The sequence below is a fragment of the Acinonyx jubatus genome, chromosome A3 (assembly GCF_027475565.1).
Source record: "Acinonyx jubatus isolate Ajub_Pintada_27869175 chromosome A3, VMU_Ajub_asm_v1.0, whole genome shotgun sequence".
Lineage (NCBI taxonomy): Eukaryota > Metazoa > Chordata > Mammalia > Carnivora > Felidae > Acinonyx > Acinonyx jubatus.
In genome coordinates this window covers 72,077,182-72,094,575 of record NC_069388.1, presented here as the reverse complement: position 1 = coordinate 72,094,575, position 17,394 = coordinate 72,077,182, and the positions used below count along the sequence as shown (strand labels likewise).

At 38.7% G+C, this 17,394-nt stretch overlaps 1 protein-coding gene across 7 annotated transcripts in view; it reads right to left on the bottom strand.

Annotated features, from left to right (window-relative positions):
* EML6 (EMAP like 6) overlaps positions 1-17,394 on the bottom strand; it is a 271,245-nt gene that overhangs the window by 93,158 nt on the left and 160,693 nt on the right. For all 7 annotated transcript variants that reach the window (XR_008289307.1, XR_008289308.1, XR_008289309.1 and 4 more), the window contains exons 12-16: positions 14,192-14,359; positions 13,038-13,144; positions 9,230-9,348; positions 6,572-6,758; positions 5,209-5,314 (exon numbers count right to left, since the gene is read on the bottom strand). Coding sequence is in view for 4 of the 7 variants with exons in the window: in XM_027072439.2 (XP_026928240.1) it covers positions 5,209-5,314; positions 6,572-6,758; positions 9,230-9,348; positions 13,038-13,144; positions 14,192-14,359 (687 nt within the window). In the remaining 3 variants the exon portion in view is untranslated. The remainder of the gene's footprint in view (positions 1-5,208; positions 5,315-6,571; positions 6,759-9,229; positions 9,349-13,037; positions 13,145-14,191; positions 14,360-17,394) is intronic.

Below are 17,394 nucleotides of genomic sequence, written 5' to 3'. Positions count from 1 at the left end.
GCTTTAAATTGTGTGAGGTTTCTTTTTTCTTCTTCTTTTTTTTTTTTTTTAACAGAGTTGGGGGTCAAATTCATTACCCTGAGATCAAGACCTGACTGAGCTCAAGAGTTGGACCCTTAACCAACTGAGTCACCCTGGTGTCCTCAAGGCCTCTTTTCTGTACCTTTGGGAGAGGGGACTGGTAATGGCTTCCTATTCATTACCAATATTACTCACTCTTTCCATACCTTTTGGGATGGCCTGGTTGTGCTTCTGTATTAGCATGCTTCTGTATTTTTGTGATTTGATTGACAGATTGGAGCTTCCTCTCTCTGTTTTTAGATTATAAGCTCTGCTAAGGCTTATAGTAATCATATCACATTTCCTCTGTGATCCTCCCACTAAGCTAGTTTCCAATGAGCGTGGAGGAGATTGGTGACACTGAGGATGACGAGGGAGATAAAGATAGAATGTGTGTACGGATGCTATGAAGGGAAAGAAATGTGCTGTGTTATCTAGCTATACAAATTTTAATTGTTTTAATGATCAGTTCTTTAAAAAACATGGCACTGGTATTCAGTGTCTTTTTTCCATTTATTAAGTCTACCTTTTGTGTTTTCCTTTGTAACCTGTGTAGCTCTATTAATATGTCCTTAGATGGCAAGCATCCACACATTTAAAATGGCAGTTCAAGTTTTATGTCTTTTAAAGAAGCTCTCAGGGTACATTAATTTTTTTGGCTTTTTATTGGAATTTCTGCAAGGCCCTATCAGCTCGTCTTCACAATTATACAGCTTTCTACCCCAGTCTGTGACTATGAGGAGAAACAAAGAAATAGCACAAATCCAGGGGCGCCTCTACAATCACACCTCTTCTTTAAGATAGTGACCTTTTCTAAAATTCTGCAGGTGGAGGCTATTTCTGCCTGGTTTGGGAATAGAATTGGCTACATTTTTTTTTTTTTCCCACTTTTCACACCCCAACCCTCCCCCCAAAGAGACTTGGCTTTAGCTTTAAAAATCCATTGTTCCTTGACCAGTTGGAGGTTTTGGGGGTTTTTTTTTGCCATGTTTTTAGAGTCGAGGTAATGTCCTTTTAAATCTTTCCAGTCAGAGTATGTATTAATTAGGGATAGTGACAAAGTCCAGAAATAATTCTAAGGTACTTAATGTCAATAGTAAGGGGCATATTAGAAAGAGAGAATTTCTACCCAATTACAAGTTGGTCCTTGCATTCAGGGCTCATAAAAAATGCATAGATTTTCAGAATTGAACACAGTGAAATCCAGTTAGTCTTAGAGGTGTCCTTGGGGAAATCAGTATTATTCAGTGAAGATTTTAAAAAATATGAGGATAATATTAAACTAAAAAAGATTTATGTGGCTGAAACTTTCTGTTTCTACTCTGGTTTTCTATTCATGTGGAAGCACCTTCTATCTTGTAAGCACAAAAACAAAGATGGGCCCATTTTCCCTAGACAATGCTAATACGTTCACAAAGCTAAGGAGTCACTCAATTAAGTGAGATAATGTAAATTCATTCATTCCTGTTCACCGAGAGTTACGGATTATATTGTAAGAAATGCTTTTCATTAAAAACGTCTTTCCATTTGCTGTGGAACAGTGGTAAGTATAGATTAATCTAAACCCCAATGTATAATTGCTTATTTGTTGTCTATTTTTCACATCATTTGCCTGTTTTGTATTTCCATGATAATTTCTTTTTCTAATAAGGGGCAAATGTACTATCAGGTCTCCACAGAACCTCCTCAAACGAGCTGGCTTATAAGAGATGGCTGGATATGGGGTCCAGAGTACACAGATGGTGCCACCAGCTAGGTAATGACCAATGTTGGTGCCCTGTTCACATGGTTAAGTAGGGAAATCTTAATAATCTCCTGTTTTGACTACTCACTTTTCTATCACTTTTCAAAAGAAAGGTAGAGCTGCTCCTGTTCCAATTCACATACATGTGTGATATGAGGTTGTTCTAGGACAAGACTCTCTTTTCACTGGGGGATGTTCATGTGGAAGCCTCTCTGTACCACGTGTCCATTCCACCTTTACACTGGCGAATGGGGGTGGGGCAGGTGGAGACACGTGCCTTTGGGCGGAGTCGGTGACACTGAGGGCTCCAGGGCACAGCTTCTGCCAGCTCACAACCCCAGGCTTAGTGGCCTTTTCCCTGCACTGAGGCCAGGAGATGTGGGTTCTAGCTCAGGATCTGCCACGGTTTGACTTTTACCACAGCCAAATCACCAAACTCTGTGGATCTCCCATTCTTGGCTGGTAAGGTGATATAGGGCTTCCAGTACATCGTTGCTGAAGAAATATGGCTCACCCTCCCCCCCCCCCCCCACCCCAGTCATTGTTATCTGGGCAACAGAGACTATATTGTTGCGAGTGAAATATCCTTTTTATGCAGAGAATATTTGTATCACACTATTCCTTTATTTGCCCAAAATGGGAATTAGAAGCAATGACAGAATCAGCTTCTCAACCTTTTTCTAAAACATCTGGTTTCTCTCCCCAGGCAACTGGTGTGAGGGGCTACCTTATGAGGGAAAGATTTCAAAGTTCACTTAACTCTCTTGATCTTTCCTTCTACAAACTACTAGGTATGGAAGAGAGAGAACTTCCTGGAAATACAGAGGTCAAGTTACTGGGTACCAGTGTATCTGTATTCAATGTCTTTGATCCTTTAATGCCATCCCTAAAAGGTATGTAAGTAACCTTTTGATGTATCTAAATGTAAAAACCCAGAAATTAATTTTACAGAGAAAAGATTCTAATGATTATTAAATTCTATTTATATTATTCTAAATTTCCTGCCCCTCTGTTTATATGTTAATTTACATACACACATTTTCAGTGGAAATCAGTGAATAGATGCTATTTTGAGTTCTATTTTTCTCTTTCACTTAACTTGATACATAGAAATATGTATGAAATACACACAGTCAACATACTTGTCATTTTGAATTACAGCTTTTATTATATGCTGTCAAATTGTCTGCTGGAGTTACTGAGTCAATTTTTAATGTTTCCAAAAATATGAATACTGTATATTAGGTTCTCCATAATTTAGTGCACAATTAGGTTTTATTATTTTATTTAGTTTTGCTACTTTAATGGGTGTCTTACTACTTTTTCAGAGTATATTTATTAATACAATTTTTATATTAAGTATACACATATGTATTGGCTAGCAAAGTTAATTTTAGGAAAAGGGAGATCTGGCTATTGAGGGAAAAAAGCAGAAGAAATTCACTCACATCCTTAGAAGAGAACCATGTTTGAACTCAAATTATGATTTCCTTTTAGATTTTACTGCTTTATCAAGGATGTATGACACTTCCAGTTTAAAACTGTATGTCCATCAAACTTCTGGAAGTTTAGGACTTTGTATTTGCTGTGACTTGGTGTGTTATCTGGGCTTCCCACTGTTCTCGCTTCCTCGGTATTCACATGCTTTCTCGACCTCACATGCCTGCCAGTGTGGAGTAGAAACTGTTTAGCCTTAAGTTTTACTGGTTCAGTAACCACAGAGAGTATTGAGCAACTTCTAATATGATGTAACAATTCAGATTTCTACAGCAGTTTACAGTATGTGAGGATGTGCATGTCACAAAAATATTGCCCCAAACCGTTCCATGTTGCTATAGGTGAAAAAATAAAGTTAATTTTCACTCCAACACAGTTTACAATGTGAAGTACCAGTAGTAATAGTGAAAGGCAAGACAAAGTATATTAGGCAAAGCTCCATTCATGCCTTCACATTTTTGGAAGAGCTTCTGTGTCCATAGCACTACAATATGTGCAGTGGGGAAGAGAGACATGGGCTCTACTGCCCAAGTAGCTTATTGAATGAGAAACATTGACCCAGACAGCTACTGTACCACATGGACTCCAACAGGTAGCATGAGAGCAATGACAACAATGGGCTAAGAGATGTAGAAGAAGGGACAAGGTTATTTCTCCCTGGAAGGCTGTAGGAGAAACTTTCAGCTTGGTCTTAAAGGACGGTAGAACTTGAACAGACACATGGCAGCAGCATGAACAAAGGGACACGGGCAAAAAAAAGGACAGTCCTGCATTTAGGGAGATGTAAAGGAACACGAATGGGTAAGTGGGTAGAAACACTGCTAAGGAAGGTTGAAGCCAGATCATGGAAGGTCATGAATGTCCAACCGAGGGCTCGGCCCTGAGTCAGTCAACTGACATGAGTCTACAGGGGGGCAATGTAACTGTGCTTCCAGAAGATTCCAGAACTGGGTAGGATGGACCAGAGAACATGGGAATGGAATCAAAGACCAATATGGCAGAGATGAGAGGGAGTCTGGGCTTGAGCAAGGAGACTAGAGAGTGAGGGATGTAGGAAAGAGAATGCGGTTGTGGAGTCATGGAATTTAATGACTACCATTACACACACTGCACATATTAAACATTTGAATGGGATTTAGAAATAAAGAAATTACAGTATCAGTTTTCAGTAAAAAGTTTATACTTTTTTTCTACCAATCTAACTTCTACTATTGGGATTAAAAATTCTAGGTAAAAACACCTTCTGTAACAGGCCCTTATTCTCCTTTCTAGCTTAAAGATACGGCCTCACCCTAAAGAAAATTACATTCATCAGTTAGTATTCTACTAGCACTGCGTTCAAATTCTAAATTAAAGAGATGGAAAATCCAGTTCTATTTTTCAAATATGAAATTTATTTTCAAAACACGAGTGTTGTCAAGTGGCCTTTTGCAGAGAATTTGCAGCCCTCCCTCTAGTTCTTTATATTTTAAATTGCAAGTGCTGTGCTCCCACCTCTTTGGAGAGATGAAATTGATGTTCTGAGTCACTGCCAGACGTTTGCAACTAAAACTATCTACAGCAACAGCTGCTCTGGATTTCAAATTGCTCAAGCAAATGCAGAACACAGTGTGAGCTCTGGGTAATGACTTGGGAGAGAGGACATGAACAAGACTGGGAAAGGCCTTTCGTATAATCCAAAGGCCACATATTTTTTTTGTGAGGTATTCACATATCTGATTTCCAGTCTAAGAATGGGTAGCTAACATACAAAGGGCTTACTTACCTTATTACAAACAGAACTCAACTAAATAGGAGGTTGTAAAACAAAACAAAACAAAACAAAACAAAACAAAACAAAACAAAACAAAACCCAGCCCTAAGTAAAGCAGAACCATCAGTGACTTCAGCAGAAAACTGGTGCTTACCTGAAAAATCAAGTGCACACACTCCTCTCTGGTGTTGTCCTTTCAATAGTGACAAACATTTTAGAGTTTGTGTGTCCCACACATGAATAGCAGCATCTCTTCCAACCTTAAATAATAGGATGAGTGTAATTAACCACTTATAAATCATAACAAGAATGATGCCTTAGAATCACTTTCAGAGTTCCTTAGAGTCAAGTGCTGCCCAGACATCCACACATTTGGGGAGCAGGAAGACACTTGGAAATCACTGTTTTCAGGATGATAAAACTGAGGTACAAAGAGTCTAAGAGGCTTGTTCTGGGCATCAAATTGGGGGCCAGCCCAGCCTAACCTGGTACATGGCTCCCAGGCAAGGTACTTTAAAACTGCAAGTCAAACGTCCACTGTGCTTTCTGTATGAGTTCTAGATTTTTCTCTCCTGCCTTTCCAATTCCACATAAGATTCCACTTCCTGGTCAAGCAAGTCACCTGTGTGTTGTTACAGCAATATCTTCAGAGTTCTTTCACCATCTCAAATATCTTACTCATCCCAAGAAGGCCTGGCTCTGCTTTTCCTCCCAGGAAATGACAGTTTCATGGCCTACCTGTTGGTAGGATGGATTCTCCTTGAGGGAACACAAGCTTCTCTGACACTAATCCCCAACAACAAAATTTTAATAACGTGGTTTTCCTCACTTAATTGTAAGGGAAAGAAGAACCTTGTTGGGTGTAGTGACTATAAAAGGGAAAATGGGACACAAAACAATGCACATAACTGGGCAGAATCCAGCCAACTGCCTCACTGGTGTCTGGAGCCCCAGTTACCCCTGGAATGGCTACTGGTGCACTGGTTTGTCAATGGTCTGCCTCACACCAATTACAGTATAGAATGTGGTGTATTAAGTATACACACATGCACTGGCTAGCAAAGTTAGCCAATATATCGGCTAAAATATAAAATAATGATTTAGGCAAAATGCATGACTTTAAGTTTTATAAAAATAACTATTCACTAGATGTTATACTAGCACTAAAAGATGGTTCATTCAATAAACACTCACTGGTTACCTAGAATATACGAAGTACTGGGTATACAGTGATGAGGAAAATATATTAAGACTGCATCCATGGAACTTACTTTAGTTTTAGCTAATCCTATTTATGGATCTCATGTCAGAAGGAAATCTCTCAGAGGCTTCCCAACAGTGCTGTGTAATGTACTGGTTAATTCTTCTACTATCATGAAATGACGCAGCATTTACTGAATCCTCAGCTTATTGCCTCTTGTTTGTTTCTACCAAGTATTTCTTGAACTAGTATGTAAGGTGGACTCAAAATGAAATCCTCTTGGGCTAGACCACCATCCTAGAGGAGAACTACACACCTGCCCGGTGGCCACGTAGTCTTTCACTGGATGGATGGTCAGGCTGAGAATGTCATCATCGTGCCCCAGGTACAGCCTCTGGGAGTGTTGCTGCCTGTTGTACACAACAGCAACTGCAGCAATGTGATAGACCACTTCTCCGGTCTGCGTGTAGAACAGATTGTTTCTACAGTCGTAGCCCCTGTAACTGAAGCACAGGTCCAAGACATGCATGGTAGTTGAATGAACAGTGAACGAACAGAGCAGAAGAGGTCAGGAGGTAAAGCTAACATGTTGATATGGACATGCACAAGGAGAATCCCAGGGATCTCCATAGCTGCCTAGGACAGTCGTCTTCAACACGGGTGTGAGGGCGTCTGAGGACATGTGGCAACTCTCTAACAGGGCTAATGTGTGCTGATAATTTTAACAGAACTTGTTTCTAGATCCTCAACTACTGTATGTGCTCTTTTTTTTTTTTTAATGTTTATTTATTTTTGACAGAGCGAGAGAGAGAGACAGAGCATATTGGGGAGGGGCAGAGAGAGAGGGAAACGCAGAATCTGAAGCAGGCTCCAGGCTCTGAGCTGTCAGCACATAGCCCCACGCGGGGCTCAAACTCACAGACCATGCGATCATGACCTGAGCCCAAGTCGGACGCTCAACCGACTGAGCCACCCAGGTGCCCCTGTATGTGCTCTTTCTTAAAACTGACCAGTCTGAGAACACATCTACGATGGGGAGGTTTCCCTTCTCACCTCCCCTTTCTCAATCACCTTCCTCTCATGTTAGAAAGTCATTCCTCTTGTCCACCTGGACTTTCACTGTGGTGTATTACCCTGGGGCATCGAACCATCCAGGGACACCAAAACAAACTCAAGTGTGGATGTTGAAAGTGAATAATTCCAACAACTAGGTATGAAATTCTTCTGTAAGTCAAGTCGTTTCCAATTCTTTGCTTTTAACAAAATTGAAGAGTGATTTGATTGAATTGACAGGTGGCAGATTAGACTATATTATTGTGTGATATATCAAAATCATGAAATAGATCATCTGTATTGCAAGAAAAATTAAAGAATTGAGTAACATTGCTATGATAAAGTTGCTTCCATTCTCTTTTACTTATTCATGTAAATAAACTCTCTCTGTGCTTGTAACTGTTAAAAAATGAAAAATGGGAATAGAACCAATGCTAAACTGTCACAATCTAGCAATAATACACACACACACACACACACACACACACACACACATGCATATCTGAACTCAGTGAAAAAAATCTTAATTTTTTTCCAATAAAATTTTTTACATTTAGTAACTACTTATTAGAATCTGTACTATATTTATGTTGGTCTGATAAACTTTGTAATACTAATAGTTGTAACAAGAATTCAATCCAGAAAAAAATTAACAATCATAGCAGCAATGTTCAATAGAAATATTATGCAAACCATGTGGGTAAGTGAAAACTTTCTATTGTCATATTAAAAAAAGATAAAGACAAACAGATGAAAAATGTTAAGAACTTTTAACCCATTATGTCTAAAATATTATCATGCAATCAATAGAAAACACTTAATGAAATCTCTTTCTTTCTTTTTTCATGCTAAGTCTTCGAAATCCAGTGTGCATTTTACATGTACAACACGTGTGCATTGAGACTAGCCACATTTCAAGCACTCAGTGGCTTTCAGTGGCTAGTGGGTACCATACTAGATAACACGAGTTAGAGACGTAGGATGGCAGGGAATTAAATTTAAACTGCACTTATATACATTTCTTCCCTCGCAGAAGGTATGATAGGGTGATCAACAAAAGGCTTTCAAGCATAAAAATATTACATTAGTGTAATATTCATGTAATATTCTATGGGAGAAGTGGAACGGAAATATGAGCTCATGTATTTTTAAAATTGATGATGGTGAGAAACAAATATCAATGACATTTAGGTTCCAACTGATCCACGTAAATGAATGATGTATTAATAAAACACTAGATGTTATATTCTTCACAATCATTTAACCTTATGTTGAAAAAAATTTTTTTTTATTTTTTTAATGTTTATTTATTTTTGAAGGGGAGAGAGACAGAGAGAGAGAGCATGAGCCAGGAAGGGGCAAAGAGGGAGACACAGAATCCAAAGCAAGCTCTGAGCTGTCAGCACTGAACCCAATGTGGGGCTCAAACTTATGAACTGTGAGATCATGACCTGGGCTGGAGTTGGGACAGTCAACCAACTGAGCCACGCAGGCACCCCAAAAAATTTTAGATGTCAACCTCAAAGGTGATAGGTTGTGTATGATATGATTTTCAAAATTCAAAATTATTTTGGCCATATGTGAGCAAAATTGTTTAAAGGAAATACTGTCAGAGTGGAGCCAACTAAATAGAACAGGAGATATGGGGATAATGGGAGCAGCAATGGCAGAGACAATGGAGCATGATAACAATGGGCCACAGAAACATACCCATCATGGAAGTCACTGAAGCAGGAAACATCTAGATACACACACTGTTATGGCCAGAGAACATCAACTAAGAATACTGGACAGATAATCATGGTTAAAATATCAAGTTCAGGTAAGTACACACTGGAGAGAAGAGCCAGCCTGAAGTGGGTCAGCGCCAAGAAGAGAGGACCCCACTGCTCTGCTGATAAGGCTGGTGACAGGCACCCACCCGTGTATGAACTGGAGTTTCAAGCTGTCCTCAGGAGCCTTTTCTCTTTTGAGGAAGGGCACTGCATGGTTTTTCTCTTTACTTTGTTGCTTTAGCTGAGGTAGATCTTCTTTGTAAACCTTAAAGCATAGCAGAAAACATTTAGTTGAGACTCTTCAGGTTTCAAAATTATTAATATCTTGGCATTCTCAGGAGGTCTTTAACTGTAGGAAATCAAGTTTTTGAGAACATGAGAAGCTAAAAATGGTCACAAGAGACAAAGTAGGTCATTATATAATGATAAAGGGGTCAAATTCATCAAGAAGATATAAGAGTTTTAAATATGCACCCAACATCAGAGAACCTAAATACATAAAGCACATACTAACAGAACTAAAAGGAGAAATAAACATCAATGTGTAATAGTTGGGAAGAGTCACTCTGAATAATGGATAGATGATCCAGACAAAGAATCAATAAGGAAACAGCAGATGAAGAACACTGCAGACCAAGTAACCTAGCAGACATAACCAGAACATTCCATGTCTCAGTAGCAACATACACATTCTTCTCAGGATGCCTCATATGTTAGGCCACAAAACATGTCTCAATAAATTGAAAAATATAGAAATCATATCAAGTATATTTTCTGGACACTGTGGTATGAAAGTAAAATCAGTAACAGGAAGAAAGCTGGAAAATTCTTAAGTATGTGGAAATTAAACCACACACTTTTGAACAACCAGTGGATCAAAGAAGAACATAGAAACATAGAAAATATCTTGAAACAAAAGAAAATGGAAACAATGTAACAAAACTTATGCCATACAGCAAAAGCAGTTCCAAGAGCAAAGTGTGTAGCTATATAAACATACATTAAGGAAAAAAAACCTCTCTGATAAACAACGGAAAAATGTACCTCAAGGAACAAGAAAAAGAATACATTAAACCCAAAGTTACCAGAAGGAAGGAAATAATAAACATTAGAGTAGAGGGGTGCCTGGGTGGCTCAGTCAGTTTAGTGACGACTTCGGCTCAGGTCATGATCTCATTCATGGCTTGTGGGTTTGAGCCCAGCATTGGGCTCTGTGCTGACAGCTCAGATCCTCGAGCCTCTTCAGATTCTGTGTCTCCCTCTCTCTCTGGCCCTCCCCAACTTGCAATCTGTCCTATCTCTCAAAAAATAAATAAACATCAAAAAATTTTTTTAAACAATTAGAAATAAATGAAATAGACAATAGAAAACAGACAATAGAAAAGACAAACAAGAGTGGCTTCTTTGAAAAGATAAACCGAACTGAATACCTAAGACATGAGACTGCATTTTACTTCCTAATGAACAAAACTAACTTGAAATATCTTTTAAATCACTGGGGTTCAAGATTTTAAGTTTAAATAATACATATTCAGAAAATATGGTATTAATTTTCTGGTAAATAAGAAAGGAAATTACTTGATAAAATCATCAATAAAAATCAATAAAATATTTTGTTATAATTTTTTTCTAAGGTGAGAAATCTCTTGATGATTCATTTGCAAAACACAGACCTCATGAATCATGGTGATCACTCTCTGGAATTATCTTCAGTCATAACCTTATGCATCTTGACAGATTAGACTCTGAGATTTAGAGCAAAGTTTGGCCTAACCTAGGACCTAAAATGTGCTGCTGATTCAGAGAACATTTCCTACAATTTAAATGTAGATAAAAAATTAGTCTGTTTTGCTACCATGTATATATGCCCTACTATCAACAGATATCAACTTAACACATTCAAAATGAAGTACAATCTATTAGTAATTGCTCATCTTCATAGGGAAAATTTTCATTTGATAAAGCTATGTAACTAGAAAGATGATATATTATAATTAAGTCTGTTTTAGATTTAATAAAAAAATTAAAAAAAAAAGGATTCAGAAGATACCTCATTATTGCTTTGTCTACTGCAGATACAATGAATTAAGCTTGTAAAATCTTAAGCTAATTATCCATCTGAGTCCATGATGCTTTCTTCAGCTCATCAACTCCTCAAGAGCACTGAATTCTGGTCTTGGCATTTCTACAGGTTATTGGAACAAGTCTCATAAACTCTGTGGACCTAAAATTCTCATTTGTAGAATAGAATAAAACTTTCTGTTCAGGAGTAATTCAAGAACAAAAAAATAATGTAAATCAAGTAATATAGACGAAAGCTTCAGAAACTAAGATACCAGGGAGAATACATAAATCCTAGGCATGGATTTCAGTATAGTCAAGTCTTTTCATTCTTTGACTAACACCTTTTATTACATAAAAAAATCCCAACTAAGATATTGCTTTTCTTTTTTTCCTAAATTTTATGTTCACTTTGCTTAAATTCCATGTCCCCTGGATATGAGGACATAACATTATTCACTGTGTATATATTTCTACGTTAATAATTTCTTTTCAATCCTCATCTTTAGTTTTGTTGCATAATTCATTGTATCAACACATGGTCAAGCTGACTTAGTCACGAAGCTGACCCAAACCATCAGTCAGACTGCCTCTAATTTTTCAAACACTAAATCAACGAGTGATAATTATCATCTGGAAAGTTTCAGTGCTTATGCAGTGGCAAAGCCAAGCAATATGCAGAATGTATGCTTTGGAGAGCAGCCCAGATCCTCATTCTTATCTCAATACTACGGGTGAGGTGGACGTGGGCAAAATAGTTAACATCTCAGGGTTATTGTGAGGTTGGATTTGGTGTATATACAGAGCAGGATCCGGCCCTGTAGAGACAAGTAATACACAGCAGCTGCCACAGGCCTATATGGTAAGTCTCCATGGGCAACAGTGACATTTGCTATGTCTGAAACCGGAAATCTTACTCCATGTTCACTGACAGAGTCTACTTCACATACTTTCATGATATGACAAGAAAGAAAACAGAACACCTTCAGTTACCAACCACAAAAAAGGTGAGATGTCTCCAGATTCCTATGAAGGAATGTTCTCTTTAACACTCACTGTTCAGCACTAAAATGAAATGTCTACTTTAAAAAAACTAGGACCCAATTTTTTTGAAATTGTGTAACTTTTCTACTAGCAATAATTTCGGACTGGAGAGATCATACGTATTGTATTTGGGTTTTAACTTCAATTAAATGGATAACGGTATACGGAAGTTGAGAGAGAAACTAGGATGCTAGTTATCTTGAAAACTACCATGGCTTTAAAGCTACCAATTCTGTAAAGAAAACATGCTTTAAAATTTTTATTATTTATTTATTTATTTATTTATTTATTTATTTATTTATATTTAGAGAGAGAGTGTGTGCATGAATGAGGGAGGGGCAGAGTAAGAGGGAGAGCGAGAGAATCCCAAGCAGGCTCCACACTGTCAGTGCACAGAGCCCTACATAGGGCTCTAACTCATGAACCATGTGATTATGACCTGGGCCAAAACCAAGAGTTGGATGCCTAACCAACTGAGCCACCCAGGCACCCCAGAAAACATATGCTTTCAGATCTGCTAAGAAAATTAAGAATACTTTAGCTTGCTTGCACATTTTTCTGCAAAATAATATTTTAAGTTTTAGGTGCTCGAAAGGCAGAAAACTCTGTCATGGGTTCAATTTAAAAATTTGGTACTACTTTCCACTAAAAAATTTTTTTTAATAATGTGAATGGGTAAATGCCTTATTTTCAATCTGTGCTTAAAGACAAGAAGTAGGTAATTTTCCTTATTCTTGTCTGGATTCTCTTCTGCTCAAGTACCAGCCATTTTTAGTGCAACATCCAAATCCAGTGAGATCGACATTCTGGGCTGTAAGGCATTTGTTAGGAGGCCCTCTGCTTACTGACCTGGCGATCATAATTGATTTGAGTTTCTTGCTCAATATCAGAGTCCAACTCTGGCACATCAGATAAATCCGAATCAGACTCTTCACTGTAAGAATCAGTGCCACCTTCTGCAGAAACACAACCCGTGAGAAACAAGCAAAAGTTCTGAGACCCAAAATAGCTTATACATTTAAAATATTTTCTTTCTTCTAGCAAAGTAAATTAAAAAAATCAATATAGCTTAGTTTTCCTTTGATGTAGGTTCTTAAAATGTCTCCCCCCCCACCATCCCTTCCATCTTTTGGTTAAGTTCAGCACATCATCTCACCCCTTACAGTAGCGTTAACAGACCTGGGCAATTCTCCCCCACCCCTCCCCAGCAGACAGAACTCATTGCCACACTTCTGTAACAAATCTTTGTGTTTTAAATCTTGCTTTGAAAAGGGCCAGAGAGAGAGAGAGAGAGAGAGAGAAAGAAAGAAAGAAAGAAAGAAAGGGAAAGAACGAAACAGAGAGAGAGAGAAAGAAAAGGCAAGGCCAGGGGAACGTTTTACCAAAATGAAGGCTGAAATAAAGGGAAATCTAACCACTTAGTTCTTAGCCTTTGCCACATCTACCAAGTGGCAGTAATTGCCAGGGTCAAAACCCCTGCAGAAACTGTCCCAATGAAAACATTTCCTCATATGGTTTCAAATTTTATTACCTGATTACTCCTGCTGGCATGACAGTAAATTAAAAGACTACACATCCAGTGAACTAGAAGACTTCAGTCCCAACTGTGGACCATTCTTTGAACTTCACTCTGGAGCCAACTCCTAAGGTCACTCTGTCCCTCTGTCCCCCTGTAGCCTGAGTAGACCTACCACAGTTATAGTTGTCCTAAGGAGGCTGAGGTAGATTTGTTCCTGACATTCTCAAAGGCTAATTCTTCATGTAAACCTTTGATCTTCAACTGGCATCTGGTATAAACAAAATCTTTTGAAGGAAATTAACCAACTAATTCACATATAACTCAAAAGTTTTGTTTTTACTTTTAATTTTAAATTTTCTTATAGGGATGAATTTTTCAAAAATTGCTTTAACTCTTTATGTCCAGGAGAGATGTTAGAACATTCTTTGAAATTTTTATTGCCAAAAAAAAAAAAAAAAGCTTGAAAAATTATAATTGGTTTTACCCTGGGGTGCAGTTTCCAGCAGACCGTTGCTGACACCTTCTGGAATAAATCTCCACTGGAAAACTGAGTGGTCAGCCCCTCCTGTGCTCAATACCCACTGAAAGTCATGGGACCAGCGGACATTTGTGACATGTGCAGAATGGCCCACATACTTTCTAAATTTGGCTCCTGAAAAGATATTTTGAAGAGATTAGTAATGCAAAAAATACAATTCATTGATTAAAATATTACATTCTGATTCATGCTGAAAAGTGAAATCTTTAAATACATTAGAAAACATAATTTTCAGTATTATATATCTTAACAAGCAAAGCCTCCAAAAATTATCTCAATTATTTCACTATGGATTAAGCTAAAAATGGCCTTAAAATTTAAGTCCTGCAGCTGAAGACACATCTGAACCTTTTCCAGATAATGCCTACTGCTTCACTGATTCTGCAACTAAAATGCTTAAGAATGATTATCTTACACATTCTTATTTAAATACAAGATAAGACAGGTGGTCCTTTGCAATAGGGAAACAGAATCATTTTGTGGGAAAAAAAAAACAGTCAAATTACTGTTCAGGGTCATGTGGATGTAGAGCTGGAAGAATTAAATTTGGTTCCCTGATTGCTTTACTTAGTAAACACCATCCCCAAGGTCACAAATGCAGAAGAAAAGCTATTTGCACTTATGGTTGTAGCTGAACTACTGCAGTAAAGTATCCAGTATGTAGTTGGTACACGGCAGCATGAAGGAAGTCAGGGAAGTAAGCAGGGTCCATGCTATCGTGTGGAGGCCTCATACTCCAAAGGCTACGGGAGATTTCAGGGGCCGGCAATCCTCCTTCAGAAATCATTCTACCTATTGCAGGCCCTGTAATGGAGCCTCTTTAATGGGGGAGAAAGCAACCTGTTCAACTAAAACATGTTTAAAATTCAAATACCCATTGGAGAGGTAATGATTTAAAGTTATGTGAAGGTGGGGCGCCTGGGTGGCTCAGTCGATAAAGTGTCCAACTTCAGCTCAGGTCATGATCTCACAGCTTGTGAGTTCGAGCCCTGAGTCAGGCTCTGTGCTGACACCTCAGAGCCTGGAGCCTGCTTTGGATTCTGTGTCTCCCTCTCTCTGCGTCTCCCTCCCTCCCTCTCTCTCTCTCTCAAAAATAAATAAACATTAAAAAATATTAAAAAAATAAAGTTATATGAAGGTGAAAATGACCATGCTATTTAAAATATACCACCAAGCTGCCCGATTTGAGCACTCCTGCTACTGTTTGCTTTTGTTTCCTTCATAGCCTTTCTCACCAGATGTGTTTACATTTTGTTTGTTGACTGTGTCCCTTCAGTAGAGCAAAAGCTCCATGAGGACAGGGATTTGTGCTTGTTTTACTCACTGATGTATCTCCAGCCTCTAGAATAGCACGTAACAAATATTTATTGAATACATGAAAACCACATCCATCTCTTCCCAGGCTTTCCTTAGGACAGTGTCACTTTTTAAGGCCTCTCTTTATTCTCTGAACCACAGGGAAGGCTCTTATCTCTCTGCTGGTGCTCTCTCCCACGGCTTTACGTACTGTCAATATTCCTTCAATTGCTGAACATCCATTTTTCAGCTCTCAATTCTCCCTGGACTGCAGATGGCCTGTGTGCCATGTCTACTTGGATATCTAACAGGCACCTCAAACTTATCATGGACAGCACAGACCAAGGAGTGCCCCTTACCCTTCTCTCTTATCCCCATGTCTGTCTGTCTGTCTGTCTGTCTGTCTGTCTCTCTCTCTCTCTCACACACACACACACACACACACCTTTTTCCTTGCTCATTTTCCCATCTTCATAAGTGGTGTCATCATCCACCCCCACTGCTCATGCCCAAAACTCATCCTGGGCTCTTTGCCTCTATTCCCACATCCAAATCCATCAGCAATACCTTCAGCTCTACCTTGACACTGTTTCCTAACCTCATGCACCTGTATTCACATCTGTTCCTAATACCTTTGTCCAAGCCACAAAATCTCTCACCTGGACTTATGTGAAAATCTCTCTACTTGGAGCCTTCACTTCCCTAATTCATCCCACATGCTATCAAAGTGGTCTTTTAACAACTCAGATGGGTCATGTCACTCCTCCATTTTAAATCTTCAATAGTTTCCTACCACACTTAAAAGAAGACCCAAATTTTTCACAATGGCTACAAGGCCTTTGTGACATAGTCCCCACTGCCCTCTGCAGCCTCTGAGTACACAATGCTCTCCTCATTCACCATGCTGTGGCCACCTTGACCTTTCTGTTTCTGTACTGCCTCAAGCTCATTCAAGCTCTACTGGAGGCCAATGCTTTTTCCTTCAAGGCCCAGACCTTATGCAACTCATGTCTTACAACATCCAGGACATTTTTCTTGGGAGTTCTTCAAGGAGTGTGTGTGTGTGTGTGTGTGTGTGTGTGTGTGTGTGTGTGTGTGTATGTGCACGTTTGTGTGAAGGATTAATGGGGCAGCAGCACAGAGGTAAAACAGGAGATCCTCAGCCTTGAGTCTTCCTTTGGAGAAGGGGTGGTAAGACACGGCAAATGTCAATGAGCTAGGCTTTGGATTTTTACCTCATGGAAGTGTCTGTGCGATGATGGTTAAACAGAATGTAGTCTAAGCGACACCAGGGAAAATGATCAGGATTGATACTAGTTATATGAAAAGATTTGAAAACTGTCAAAACAAAATGAGAAAAATTGGTTTGACCATGTAAAAATAATAACCATTGTAGTCATTTTCATTAACTGCAGAACATTTACGTCTCAATACTATGCAGCAGAATCCTATACACAAGTAATTGTAAATGTGTCAATGAACTTGGTTGAGAGTTTGATTTAATCACAGAGAACTATAATATTTGCTCAGTCTCTACACTTCTCATGGTCACTAGCCCCTTCTCATATTTGGCTGTTTACAGGTTCAAAAGTTGGGGGACTACCCACCACTGATACCCTGGGCTACAGGGAGACAAGAGCCACCAATTGTCACCATTCCCTTCAACAATCCCCCTTTAGAAACTTCCCTGCCAGTAGTTCTGGCACAGAAAGGCCACAAAAGCCTGAATGGCTCTGAGACAAATTGCAAGATTTATAAACCACTTGCCATGAACAGTAGAACAAGTAAATTTGCTATGAGAATACGAATAGTTCCACAGATTGCTGAGGTGGGTTTTATTATTCCCATGATAC